We start from the raw sequence: 15088 nt of genomic DNA on the forward strand, positions 1-15088 counted from the left end.
GTGAACTAACCACCTACCTCCACTTAACAACACAGTAGCTCCAATATTTGTGACTGATGTAGATACTGCACCTTTATTGATTTTCACCGTGATGCTCTGGCCAGTTCCTCTGGACCAAACACCTGTTAGTTAATAGAGGCTCCATTTTCACATGGATTGAATCCTCACTGCAGACACCTTGAATATACATTCAGAATGGTTGGGAAAACGATGCCTTCGATGGGTGGACATGCATCAATCTGGGTTATCACTTTAGGTTCCATGTCAGCCTGAGTCATGTTTTTTCTCTTCTCTTCTATTCCCACTATAGAAATGCGACTTCGTTTCTGGGTTTTGCCATTTGGTAATTTACCTTGATAGTTAAAGAGGCCTTGATATGTTGATTTGTGGATATAGGAACTGGTTGAACAATTGATTTTATCTTGTAGTTTTTATTTGCACGACGTCAGCTTATATGGTGTAGTCACCTTCCACAGCACGTTTAGTTTGATTGGTAGCTTTGGACCTACAGTGAGAGGAGTCAAGACACATGGTTTCATTATGTTAATTGTGAACTTGTGTGTATCTTTCACTTTATCTGTAGTCTCCACATAGGTGGCCTGGTTCTTTTCCGTCTTCTTCCTCCTCAGTATTTGCTCTATGTAGCGTGGTGCCATTGTTTTGGTGAATTAGGAGTTCTCATTTTTGTCACGATCTGGCCCCTCCCTGCAGAGCTGCTGGGGTGGGATTTCTAACTCCAGGCAGAAAGATTTAGTTCAAACTAGAAATGCAGTTGGCCTGCGACCTGTACACAACACACTGCCCATTACTTTGGAGGAAGTGTTTTCTGCTACCGATTAGTTCCACAAGATGAGTTCAGGGACACAGTGGAACTCCAAACCCTCTTTCATAAATGATTTACACACTCAAAATAACACTAAGAAAAAGAGGCTCTAATTTAGAACGTTTTTTTTTAAATCCCAAGTCCAGCACATATGAAGAGTAACCACACAGAACACGAAAATAAATGCATCAATGCATGATATGGCCAGTCGAAGCAATATGAACATTCGTAACAACGTTAGCAAATTCTTGATACCCTAACAAAGTGATACTGTGCGGGCCGGGGGCTGCATGCGGCCCTTCTGTCCTTTACATGCTGCCTTCTGGTCAACAGCCGCACTGGGCTGCTCTTTATTCAACTCAGCACCAAAATAAAAAATATGTTACATAGTAAGCAAGTAGTTATTTTAAGTTAATTGAAGTTAAAAAGGGAAGTAGCCAGGGTGTCCTACACTGCTTATGTTTTAGGAACACCTTCATTTTTAACGGCATCTTTCAGCAAAAGTGTAAAATGTGGCAAAGTCTCTTCAAAATTCAAAAAGCGTATTTCATTAACATGCAGCAGTGCTTCACCTTAGCACATCAGATCATATCAGTGCTTTAAAAAGTATTTTTTGAAAGTGATAGTTTTTCAGCATGAATTTAGAATCATTATGTAATCCTCCCACCCTGACAGCAATGGCAATAGTGAACTAAGAGGCAAGTAAGTTGTTATGCGCACTGTTAGGGTGGCCTGGGTTTCTATTATACCTGAACAATATTCTAGTTTATTAAATCAAAAACAGGAGGCTTTACACAGTGCACATCCTACAGCCATGTATTTCGAGGTCCTCTTATATGTGATATTGAAGAAAAAGGAAGGAAAGGGAAAAATAATGGCCACGATCACACAATTTAGTAAAGTAGGAAGCTGGGATTAATCCCAGGTTTTCTCGTTTCATATTGTGCAGTTCAGCCACCAGATGTGTATATGCTTTGCTCCGCCTGGACCCACTTTACCGATTTCCCCACCACCCCATGCCACTCCTGGACCATCACCCTGCTACCATCAATGTGGCCCCCGGTCACATCACAGACCAAAGTTTTTGGCCCCCAGGAAACTGTTTGTGAGTACCCATGCCTTAACACAGCTATGTCTAAGCGCTATGCCAAAAGATTAACAGAAGCAATAAATGACAAGTCTATAGATTAAGTTTCTCAAGGTGGATTGCACAGATTACTTTCTCTTAGTAAAAAAACACCTGTTTAGATATTACGTAACACAGGTTTTACCTGGAAATGATAGGCAGTGCATGGCTGAAGGCCACTTCTTTGCACCACTCCCAGTGCCACCTACTACTGAGGCTGGTTGTTGCTGCAGACCGGCATGGCTTCCTGGGTGATAGTCCTAGACTGAAGCTCTTTCAACATACGGTCAGATACTTGGATTGTTATGGTATCAGATCACATCTCGATTCACATGTAGATTATCTGCTCCTATAACTAAAAACATGTCAGCTTCTACAGTAACTAATGATTTTATGACCGCGTCCATGATAAAAACAACAAAATAAGTCTGCCTAGATAGGAAGCAGACATGGTGCTAGCACTTCTGCGCCTATCGAAAACTTAATTATGGCTACTAAAAGAGATACAAGAATCTACGAGCAGGCACATAATGAAAATAGAAGAAGCCTAAACGGTGTTCACACCATCCCCGGATTGTTAATTGAGATAACTCCATTTTAAAAACATTTATGATATCTTAACATACTAAATTCATACCACTTACACATAAACTAATATATAAAATATTGCATGAAATAAAACACCCAATATTAAATGCGCTTTGATAAATTGAAAATGCACACTAGACAAAGCATCTTGCCTATCTCTCGTGCGGCTATGTACAAAAGAAGGGTACAAGCTGACCTTTGAACACTCTTGGTCATTATGTTAAGGAAAAGCAGAAGCAGGTTTTTTCCTCTTAACACTGGAGAAATTATTTGAACTTTGTTCATTTTTTTACTGTCGGTGATGGCGTCATGTAGTATCCGTGATATATACGGGTCTTTACAGTAGAATGTGCAGCACTTTAAACAGCTCTCTACTTAGCTCTGTGAAGTTTTCCAAAGTTTTAAAGGTTTCTGTTACTTACCCAAATCATGGTTGTGCCATTTTCATGCATGTTTATCACATATTTCTTATTGGAAGGGCATATTGCCTGATATATTGAGTCAGTGTCCATCTTACATCTGCTGTCGCTCTCGCTGCAAGAGACTGTATAAATGTTTCTACAGTAGCTGTTCTCTTCATTTCTAAATGTGTTGTAGTCATGGCAGTCCCATTTCAGCATTGAGAGTCCAGATTTTGTGCAACTCATAACATTTGGTTCACTCATGTTTGAGCTCATCAGAGGAGCATAGCCAGTGAAAAATAATTTGAATGCAGTTTATTATGTTATATGACTAGTGCCAAGAACATGTTGTAGAATGGATCATCTTTCTCTGCTTGACCAGTAGACCACACAAGCCTGTCACCTCAAAGAACAACAACATTGTGTGGCTATAGTTAAACAAACAGCCATGCTTGGGGGTTCTTTCCTGTGTATGCCTTTGCTAGGAGTGCATTAGTAGTCCTACATCTCTTTTAATTTCCCATTGTTTTGTGGTCATGATAGTCCCACTTCAACGTTGACAGTCTTTCAACGACAAATATTAACTCATCTACAGATTGGAACTGATATACCTGCTTTATACTTTGGTGAGCTTAATGAAAAGAGAATCCTGCCTGGAGTTGTCAGCCTCTTCCGTCCCTGCCATCTGTGTCCAAGAGAACAGGCTGTTAAGCTCTCCAGTCACCGGGAGTGGTGTCCACTGCAGGTTACCCTTCTGCTGTTGATCATCAGATGCACTCCCTTTTGCTTCCTCAACGATCTTTTGTTTTAAAAACGTAGTTTATTAAATTTGTAATAAAAGAGGGAAAATATATGTAAAGTAGTACAGTTCAGTTCTGTATATTGATAGCATTGTGCACTGGTCACATTAAGTAAGTAGGTAACCTCTCCCTGTCGTGTCTGTCACATAATAGAACGGGTATGTAGTTCAGGCAATTGCTATCTTAGACAATGTAGAGGATAACACATATTGAAATAGTGCATGTCCATACCAAAGAACTAACCTCCTGCCTCTCCAAACAAGTCTGCCGTACCATGCAGTATAATACAGGTGCACAATTGGTTGCATAGAGGTTACCACTGATAAAACCGTTCGATGAACGCGTAACCGATGTTGACATTGCTTAAACTACGGAGGGAGCAAGGGAAATATCTGGAGTGGGAGCCTCTACACACTCAGTCACTCTCCTCATGCACTGATTTAATCACCGTCTTCTCCCTGTGCCTTAAAGAGTTCTAGCATAGTATTTCACGCAATAGCAATAGGTCACTTACGTAAGCCTCTGTTTTCTTTTCTGCGCAGTGTGGAGCTCTCAGCAGAACCCCATTTTCAGACTTCTTCATGCCAGCTAAACATGAGAGACGGGGCAAGCGGTGTGTGATCTGCTGTTTGGCTAGCAGAAGTGCTAAATCCACAAAACGTGTTTCTGTTTTTAACGCTTTGGAACTAGGGTGGTGTCCCAGTATGCCATGTTCCACCATGTCCATTGTCGTCATCCTGTTAGGGATACTAGAGTTTCCCCACTGACCCCCCAATAGGTGTGTAGTGTGGGACATGACCGTAACCAATGCAGTAAAACCGCGTTGTCTGTGCAGCAACGCTGACAGGCAAAACGGAGTGCTGGGAAGATCCTGTGCAGTTTTGAGGGCATGAGGTAAGTTCTATGGAATAATGAAACCTGAATGAATTTGTACAACGCATTGCGGGGTTTTAAACTGGGATACTCCAGTAGAAAGCTCAATTTTTGTCATGGACTACATGACCAAGATCTATCTCCCATTGGGCCCTCAATTATGAGAGTGGGATATGTAAGTGGGAGCGTAGTCCTTTATAAACCCATTTGACTAAGTGTCTGCCAGTTCCCATTACGCGAACTGCTTGAACATAGGCATGTGTGCTAGGTTCAGAACCCGTTGAAAACCAATGTGTACGGATATGGTGTAAAATGTGGGTATGTGTAATAAACAAAGTTCCAGGCAAGCCATGTGTGAAGTCTTGGTGGGACAATATCGAGCCATTCTCAAACAGATCACCAACTGTGGTTTCTCCCACCTCCTCCCAGGGTTCCAGTCTCGTTAGTGTGAGCCTGCCCAGTGGGGTAGACAGACCGCACAGAGGGACATTCGGGGCATAGGGTAAGATGTTGTGTGTGGTATGGAGTGCAGCTCTCCAATATAATAGAGAATTGTGGAGGAATAGAGGAAGTGTAGGAGGATGTGACACTCCCGTCAGCAGAAGATTATGTAACTGACCAGCATTCAATGTAGGTTGCGAGTAGCCTATTTCTTGCAAGTGTATCCCAGCAAGCCAGTGGGAAAGCCGCTGTAGCTAAGCCGCAAAGCAATAAGAACCGAAGTCAGTGGCTCCCTGTCCGTCACCGTCCGACAGTAGTTGCAATTTGTGGAGACTGACCCGGCATCTACCAGTTCCCCATACTAGATCAACTAGTAGGGAGTCAGGGTTTTTAAAAACCATCCACAGGTGAGTACTGGTAGATTGACAAAAAAGTGAAGTAGTTTGGGTAACATTACCATCTTGGAAAGGGACAATCGAGCCATTACCGATAGGGGTAATGGGACATGAAATTTCTCTTGGGCCCTCAGTGCTGAAATGGCCTTAATTAGGTTCCCGTATAATTGTTCTCTAGGGGACCTATAGACTTGGATACCCAAGTAGCGGAATGTGTGTGGTGCGACAGGTATAGTCTGTGTATCCATGTGGACTGTGTCCTGCTGGATGCTGTCCCAGAAGTAGAGGGCATAGGACTTTGCATGGTTGATCCTGAGGGCGGATAAGGCCTCAGATGATTGCAGGAGAGTGGCAATCGGCATAGGATCCATACTGAGATTACAATAATAGACCAGCATGTCATCTGCAAATAAGGAGATTGCGTGGGCCTGTGGGCCACGCAGTATACACCAGTACATTGCTTCTTTCTGAAAGTTTTATGCCAGCCCCTCCGTGGCCAGTACGAACAGCAACTGGAACAGGGGGCATCCCTTTCTCGTACCTCTCCCTACAGTATACTCCCTATGTGCCTATTTTAGCTCTTGCTATAGGTGTTCAATGTAATAATTTAACCCACTTTATAAAGGTGGGTCGTATTTAAAAAAAAAGCTGCAGAACCATGAACATATAGTCCCAGTCTAGGGAATCTGAGGCCTGCTGAAGTTCCAGTGATATGCAGCCGGCTTCTGAGAAGGCATCATGTGCATTTTCCATCACCTGATATAGGCATATAATGTTAAGTGATGTGCTCCATCGTGGGACAAATCCACATTGATCTATGTGGATCAGGACCGGTAACAGGGGGAGCAGTCTGTGCCAAAAGTTTGTTGAAAATTTTGTATTCAATAGTCAGGAGATTGGCCTATATGAGGACAGCTCTATTGGGGCCTGGTCAGGCTTAAACAGTGAAGTAACCAAGGCTTGTCTAGTTGTCGGAGGTAGTGTACCTGCTTCCAGGGATGCATTGTAGAATTTCTCAAGCCTCAAGACCAATTGGGAGGCAAATGTAGAGTAAAATTCAGCAGATAAGCTGTCTATGCCAGGCACTTTATTGTGCGCCATCTCCTTTATGCCAGTATGTATTCCCCCTGCAAAAAGGGGGGAGGGTTCCTAATGATTCCTGTGCCGTTGGTGTAATCTGTGGAATTCTCAGGTTATGAAGAAAATTGTCTCTTTCTGTGTCTGATTGGGTGGGCTGGGCTTTATTGAACTCAGTGTAGTATGAGCAGAATGCCTCATTTATATCTACTTGAGTGATGCATGAAGTCTGAGAAGGTGATGTAATGTTCAGTGGCAGGGTGGAGGACATTAGTGGACATATCATGTTAGTTAGTAATGTGCCTGTACTGTCACCGTCAGAGTGCATCTTCTGTAAATACGATTTATGGACAATGGTTCTCAGCCTTTCTAATAACTCTACATGGTCTACTCTAGTATTCTAAAGGTCTTCTGGTCATGTAGGGTCATGTGCCGTCTCATGTTCTAGGTGCCCTAACTATGTATAAGTACTTGCAATTGTTTGAGGACAGAATGTCGGGCATCTGTTACATAGCTATGGATACTCCCCTTATTACTACTTAAAAAGCTTCCCACTCAATAAGCGGTGAGGAAGTTGTCCATTCATTGTCTGCAAAGTGGGTATCACTGGCGGTACCAAGTGCGTCACGGAATACTGCATCTTCCAGTAGAGTGGGCTGCATACGCCATGTTGGAAAAAGCTTTGGGATCCTAACCTACGTCAATACAACCTCTAGGGGATTATGGTCTGAAAAGGTCTATCCAAGATAGATTGACCCAGTAAATTTCTCAAACCATGTGTGATGTACATAAGATGTGGTCTAATCGTGTATGTAGGCCGGGCGGGGGAAAGAAGGATTATTCATGTGTGCCCTCATTGTGCTCTCTCCAAACATCAAGCAAGGACCAACTAGCCACCCAATTACCCAGGGCTTTAGCTTGTTTAATGACTCCCATGTGGAGTAAAGGGGGATGAAAGAGGGTGGACATCTAAGACTGCATGAAAGTCTCCTCTTATTAACCATGGAAGATGTGACCATTCCACAAGAATGGAGGATATACTTTAGAGACAAAGGTCTTGATCAGCATTCTGTGCTTAAACGCTAACATTTCGCTATCCAAGGACCCCTGGATAAAGACATATCACCCCTGCACATCAGTCTTAGTGTCCAGAGCCTCACAGGGAATCCCTGCACGCAACCACACAGCTGCCCCGCTGGCGAACCCAGAATATGTAGTGGCAAATATCTGACCCCTCCATTTGGTACGTAGTTTTGTGACTTCAGGGGCAGTGAGGTGAGTTTTTTGTAAGCAGACTATATTCAACTTTCGGCGATGTAGTTGTGCCAGAATCCTATTCCTTTTGTGTATTGATCCCAGCCCCCTTACATTCCAAGTGATTATTTTATAGTGTGGTTGACATGGAAGTACATTATTACAGTCAGATCGGCATGAATCCCCTCGATGAGCTTAAATGCATGGCAGTCAGAATAACAAGAACAACTCTGAAGATAAAATACCGGGTCTGAGGGAACCTCAAGTCCGACCAAGAAACAATGGAGAAAACATTCTCTAACACAAAAATAAGACATTTGGCAATTACTCAAAAGGGAGCGGGGGACAATCCACTGTTAGGAGTGGGGTGTATCTCAAAACTCCCTTCTGTACGTGCCCCCGAGAATCTCAGTGGGAAAGCTAGTGATAGAATTTGCAAACTGTTAATTCCGGTCAAACACCCCCAACCTTTAGACATGGTAAATCCAGTATATTCATCAGTATCAGCAGTACAGCCCGTACCCATGGTATATTTCAAATTAATAAATTAGCAACTTGAAGTGTTACAGTGGGAAACAGCACTATGCTTGTGTTGGAGGCGGAGCTGGTACCCACCGAGGATTTGGAAGATGGACCATGGTGCTGTGAACTCAGCGAGAACATTGTCACTAGGATGGCTCTTCTGCCCTTTAGGGCCTGCAGGGGAGACGGCATCGCTGCTGAGGCTGACCCACACAGAAGTCCATGTCCAGGCCGGCAAGAAGACATTTGTTGCTTCCTTGGGGGACGGTCAGGAGAAGGTTGTTTCATGTTGGGACAATTTTGTTCTAGCCAGTCCCATGCAGCACTTGGGGCACCTTCAATCGCGCCAGGTACATTGGGGAGTAGTTGAAGCCTTCTGCACGCAACTGTTTTTTGACTGCCTTAAATGAGGCTTGTTTTCTCTGTACCACCTGGGTATAATCCGGGAACATAGATACTGTTGCATTGTCCATTGTTATGGGGACATTTTCTCTGGCATTCTGAAGGAGAGTATCTCGGTCTCTGAAATTGAGAATATGCTCAATCATGGGGCGCAGCAGTGTGCCGGGGAAGGCGTCAAGTCAGTGCACGATGTGTGTGTTCCACAGCGAGCAGCGTGGAGAGTCTCTGTGGGGCTACTGATGTCTGAAGCCGGTGTCCAATTAATTGTGTTGGGTTGGAGCCTTCTACTTTCTCCGGCACAACTAAAATGCACACACTATTGCGATGTGCGCATCTCTCTGCATCCTTATCCCTGTCAGGGAGAAGGGTAAGCTGCTTTTAGAGTTCAGAGATGGAGGTGGAATGGGAGGTCTGCACCGCGGCAACACAGACAGTGTGGTCTCTGCTGCTGACAATTTCTCTGAAAGTTTGCAGTGGTCGTCACGCAAGATCACATAATCAGCAGACAGAGCGTCAATGCGATGTTCAGTTGCAGCGCTAGAGTCTCTAATTTCTTAGAGAATTACATCTAATTTATCTGGTGAGGGCGCCGGGGTGTGCATGTGAGACACAGTCCACAAAAGTATGAGTGGAGCACTCATCCGAGTGGCTATGCTGGGAGTGACCCCAGTCATGTTGAGGTGTTGGTTTAATAGATTTAGTGTGCCCCATGACAGTGGTTTCAGGGATGATGTGGCGCTACCAGAGGTGTCTGTAAAAATGTGATCTACTCACTAGTCTAAGAACTCAATTGTTAGGGCAATCCACCCTAATCACAGGAGTGTGCAGGTGAGCAGTCCAGTGTCACTTATAGCAGCTCAAGAATGCCGTGTGTAGGACAGGCAAGACACTTTCCCACAGTCCCAATCACAACGGACAGGTTCGGGCACAGATGGAGCATTGTTGAGTAAGGGAGAGGGGGTATCGTCCAGCCACAGTTCTTAGTGAAGCAGTATCTAGTCGTATATGTGTTTCTGTAGTAGCCAGTCCATGTATGATTCAGTGGAAGTATGCTGTTGATAGCTCCAGTTGACCACAGCGTTCACAGTTTACCCATTAGTGGCTACAGTTGACAGCCTGTCCCCACAACTCCACTACAGGCTGTAGGGTCGCTCTTGTGCTGCACTTGCAATGTAGTTTACGATCTGTTCAGGGAGGACTTTGGGCACTGAAAGCTTCCCTTTCCACATCAGGCCTTTATTGTGAGCAGGGAGTGGGGGTAGGGATCGTCACACCTCCCCCCAGCGCATTGACGCTGTAAATTGGGCCTCCCGTCCTGGTCACCCACTCGTCCCCACAGCTAGTGCACCTCACCTGGAATATTGCTTCCAGTGGGCCGGTGTCGCAGCATGCTTCAGACGCCATAGCCGCACTTGCCAAGGCCGGCAGCGACCACAGGCCCTCGAATGAGGCCCCCACCTCTCACCACCAAAGCAGGCCCATGAGTCACTGTGCGGGCAGCTACCAGCGTAGGGAGGCTCCTCTCCACACCTTTAGGCCCCAGCACACACTTCCGGCTGGGCGCAGGGACTCCCAGGTCGCTCACGCCATCTTCAGTATGTAGGCCGCTGTGAGCCTCTCCAACAAGTTCAGGTTATGTCTGCAGCGTGGGCCAGGCCTTTGACGGATTAATCAAGGGGGTGAGCTGCAGCACTTCATTATGAAGTATTGGGGGCGGGGGTATATGTCCAGCAATTGTTGTGCAGATCAATGCGGATTCTCGGGTGCCCCTCAGGAACTCAGAAAAGAATGACTGCCATTTCTGGCGGGTGGCCACGTCCTGCCCCTTGTTCTCTCAAAGATTCACTGTGATCCTAACCATCTCCCCCAGTTTCAAATCATTTTACTGTTATTCATTTTCCCACTCAATTGTAGATGCCTAGAGTTTCAGGTTGCTTACACTGATTAAATGTTTTGTTTGTTTTCTTGTTAAAAAATAAAATCCTTGTAAAAATAATAATCTATGTTGGCAGCGCCATATCAAAGAAAATGCACTACCACATAACAGAGCTGCTTGCCCAATTTCCAATTATCTTTCAGTTTAAAGATATCATATTCAGGATTCTAAACTGCTGCATTTTGAGGATTTTAAAGAATTACCAAATCTATCAGAAGGGATAAATGTGAAATCTTGCTGCAGAGTACCGAATGCAAACAGAGTCTGCATTTGATTTTTTAAATATGCCTTGCCATAAATCTTGATGCATAATTATGTACTTTTAGGAAGAAAATTTTATAAAATACTGCTGGTTTTTCCAGGTATTTTTTAATTGAATTAATAAATATTAGCATTTTTTAGCATGATTCATGAAACATGTAGGTACTAACAACACTTCAACGTTAGACGAATTTGATTTCTTGCAATACATGTGTGAATACTTGGTATAAAAAATAATGGTGTTTTGCAATCCTGAATTGTGATTGGCTGTGAACATTACTTTGTTGAAATTTTCTATAAACTTTCAGTGTCACTCTTTTAATTATGTGCCCTCTGATATAAGTAAAGACTTGAAGAACTAAGTATGCTGCCTAACTGGATTGCTTAAGCGATGACAAACTGAATGATAAAACATTTTTAATTTATAGTGCAATGAAAGTGAGAATTCGAGGGCCTTGTAAATGCACAACACTGTGAAACGCCCGCCGGTCTGTTTAATGTTTGTTTAGGATTTAGAGAACCTTCGCAGCGCTATACTTTTGTTAACGGTCTAATAATTCAAAAGTTTCCTCTAGTCTGTGCTCTGCCTGTACCACAGCAGAACAGCTGTTATATTCAACTGGAAGGAACTGTGTAAATAAAATGTAGAAAAAATAGGATCTCGTGATCCCATGTTGTAGAGCCGTATCCTGGCTGCAGGTGTGGGGGTGATGATGGTGGTGACCAATGCACGTATGGGGGTGTGCTAGCTATGATACAGCCCCATAATAATTAAGGGTGTCTTCCTCCATCTTGGGGTACACTGTTAAATAAAGAAAATAAACTGAGTCGAGGTAAACATACAACTAACTTCATGTTCTGCAGATTGTGTTAATTAAAGCGTGTAAGAGGCTAAATTGAAGAATGACCTCCAGTGGCCTAGAGTGGGATTATTATGAATTTCAACATGGCGCAACACCTTCACTAGAGCTTTCCACTACTGGATCTAACCCGTGCCTTCTGCCAGCCAAACCTGCAACCTTTTACCGGAACTCAGGTGCGATCTCGGATTGGTCAATGAGCATTCACACCGCACACACCTCGGCAGCAGTCAAGGAGACAGTCACCGCAGAGAAAACAGTCAAGGAAGCAAAGGATAAGAGAAACTTTTGGCGAAGGGATAGGACAGACCATAGAAGATCAGAGAGAGTGAAGGAGGTTAGAAAATCTCTCTTGTGCATCCCTGTCAACAGTCTGCATGATGAGTGTCTGATCAATTCTTTTGAACATGGCATGAGGGGCTTTGAAATCTGCATGTGCGCATGGCTGGGACATCTTCGCTCTACACTGTTACCACATTTTCACTGTAACTGAACAGGGTCTTTTCAAATACTTTAATAAGCTCAATCTATGCTTTGAAACACCATCCCCCAAAAAGGTCTATTTCCCACGCCAGTTAAAAAACTTTGTAACTCATTAAGGTGGCCTGTATTTGTTCTGTATCTCTGCTACAATCTTCATTTTAGGAATTAGATAGACCTATTTGACACTATTATTATGCACGATGCATTTCGATCATGTTATGGCTTTCCTTTAAACCCCAATATGTTGCTCATTTAAACACTAAGTTGTCAGAAGGCACACACCCTCTTGGCTAGCACCGACCATGCTTATGCTGACACATTTTATAACTATGTATTGCCTTTTAGCGGAACATTAACAATCTTGCACCTCATTTGTTGCATTCTAGCATGCCAAGGCTGACACCTGCCTCATCGAAAAACCAGTCACATCATACACTGGTCTCATCCAAGTGAATGTGCCGCTTGGCTGCGTTTGCAATTTGGCGTATGGTGCTTTCTCTTGCATTTGCACTTTCCTGCTTCCAGGCCTTCATTCTGGTGTTTTTTTTCATTTTGATTTACCTATGGTGGTGGTTGCTGTAATTAGGGGACATTTTTAACTCAGATCGAAAAAACCTGGGGCCCTGCAACGTTTACCTTCGTCATGATCGAAAAGTTAACATACCAAACAGACATGTACAAAATGACATAATTGTCTCCTGCCTGCGTCTTACCCTAATAATAACTTAAGATTTCTGAAAGACTTTATGTTGAGTGAAATGTATTTCTTTGTTACCTCGTTTATGCAAACGTGTTTTATTAGAGTTGGTTCTTGTGACCTTGATCCACGTGAATTATTGTTTGTATGATTTTCGATGTCTGACATAAACTGCTGGAATATGTAATTTTAGGCCTTCCTTAATGTAGAAAGATAATTTGATCTCATTTTTGCCTTGGCAGCTGCTCTGAGGCTCAATTTGGGAGTACATTTGCAATGGTCTACTCATGGCCCGAATCATGCATTCATGCTAGGCTTCATACATGTAAGCATCCACATGCTACAGAGGATTCAGAAAATAATTAACCCGTTCCTCCCCCTTCCCCCCCAGCCCCTTCACCGTGCAGCGAGCCACGACTGGTCAAAACCCTATTTATTTAGGGACATAGAGGTAGGTTAAAAATCTGTTAAAAATTAGTGATCAAATACATTCATCAAATTAATGCAGAATAAACGTTAGGGTAGGAAGGTAACAGTGACCAGGCAGGGAGTTTAGGTGAAGGGGGAAACTGACATTTAAAAAAAAATAATGACATCCCAATTGTGTCTTAGTGTGTTAGTATACTCTCTCTTGAAATTGGCCTTAACTTTTTTCCTGAAGAATGTTGTTCTCAGTGTTGCATGGTAAAACCAAAACATAGACATTCATGAAATAGACAGTATTTGTCACTACAGGCTTCTGTGCTGATACGCTTCCATGCAAGTTTTATATAAAAATGGCCTCTTTGCCACCTCTTTTTGTACCTCTCTATTTTTTAAAAATAGTAGTTTCTCTCTTGCTCAAGACACAACTGGGACTTTGTTTATTGTCCATTAATACCAGCCACTTGCCATTAAGTATTTATGGGTTTCATTCATTTATCTAAAAATGTGATTGACTTGGTTCCTTTTTGCACATGTCCGCGCATATACCAGTTTATGTGTGGTTTTAAGTGTTTACTTACAACATTTTATTCACTTCAGCAATATTTAACTTCATATCTGGTACGGGTACTGTTTCCACTTTGCATATATTTTTAAAACTAATTACATTTGCCGTATCAAATATGGGTTCTGGTATTCCAGATGAGTGTGACAATAAATTAATATCCTGCATGTCTATTTGAATTATTTCATTTAAGGAACAGTTAGTCAAAACAGTCTCAAACCCATTTACTTTGACTGTGGAACCCTACACGTTTTCTTTTCAAATAGCATTTTACATTCAGTACTTCATTGTAGGCAGATGACAGCAAGAACTGTTCAAGCCTCTCACAAGAAATTACTCTGACTTAAATAGACCTTGTTCAGAATGGAGGGTATCATGAGAGACATCCGAGAACATGCAAGTTATTAACACAATTCATCGATGCCCTGAACTTAATGCAATAAAACAATGCGACCTGCTGAGACTTTGAACAAAGATCCTTAGCAAGACTTGTAAAATGACTTGAATATTTATCATTCTGCATCTGGGCATTCTGTATTGTTTATGAGATTAGACCAGGAAGATTTAACACAACACAGCACTTTGACAAAATGCTGTGGGAAGTGTTTACCGGTCTTTCAGAAAATGATGAGATTTGCACCCACAGCATGCTGGGTATCACCCCCATGCATGTTAAGGCCACAAAATGTGTGTTACTGTTTTCTTGGGATACCATGGCCCTGTGGGACATTAGGCCACTGTTGGTCACATTGCACCTGTAACACTCTCAGAAGAGGTTCACCACTTCCAGATCTCTCAGTGGGATTGGCGTGAAATGCGTGAGTCCCCTGCGCCACCAGTCAGCACTCGACATGGCAGCCACTGAATCCTGCAACAGAAGGAGTTGGTATCTTTATTGTTACCATCTTTTGTATTCTTTCTGTGTTGTTAACTTCATGTGCCTCCAACAAACCCTGTGCTTGTGCATCATGGGCCAGAATGGTGACCCATTATACCATTAAAACCCTTGAGCCAGAATAAGCCATACACAGTGAGGTAACAGAGAAAACAAACCCTGACTGTATACACATTAAAACTGGCCTAAACACTAAGAACAGTGAACAGTCGGTATCCAAGGAAAAGGCCTGCAAAAGATATTGAGGGAGAAATACTTGGGTTCAC

General features: G+C 43.1%; 1 protein-coding gene across 5 annotated transcripts in view; it reads left to right on the forward strand.

Moving 5' to 3' along the window:
• Positions 1-15088, forward strand: part of ANKRD6 (ankyrin repeat domain 6) — a 751904-nt gene that overhangs the window by 510076 nt on the left and 226740 nt on the right. The window contains exon 2 of one of the 5 annotated variants that reach the window (XM_069235493.1): positions 11764-12096. The exons of the other annotated variants lie outside the window; for them this stretch is intronic. Coding sequence (XP_069091594.1) covers positions 11803-12096 — 294 coding nt within the window. The 5' untranslated portion in view covers positions 11764-11802. The remainder of the gene's footprint in view (positions 1-11763; positions 12097-15088) is intronic. 5 annotated transcript variants of the gene reach the window in all.

The sequence above is a fragment of the Pleurodeles waltl genome, chromosome 5, assembly GCF_031143425.1.
Source record: "Pleurodeles waltl isolate 20211129_DDA chromosome 5, aPleWal1.hap1.20221129, whole genome shotgun sequence".
Taxonomy (NCBI): Eukaryota; Metazoa; Chordata; class Amphibia; order Caudata; family Salamandridae; genus Pleurodeles; species Pleurodeles waltl.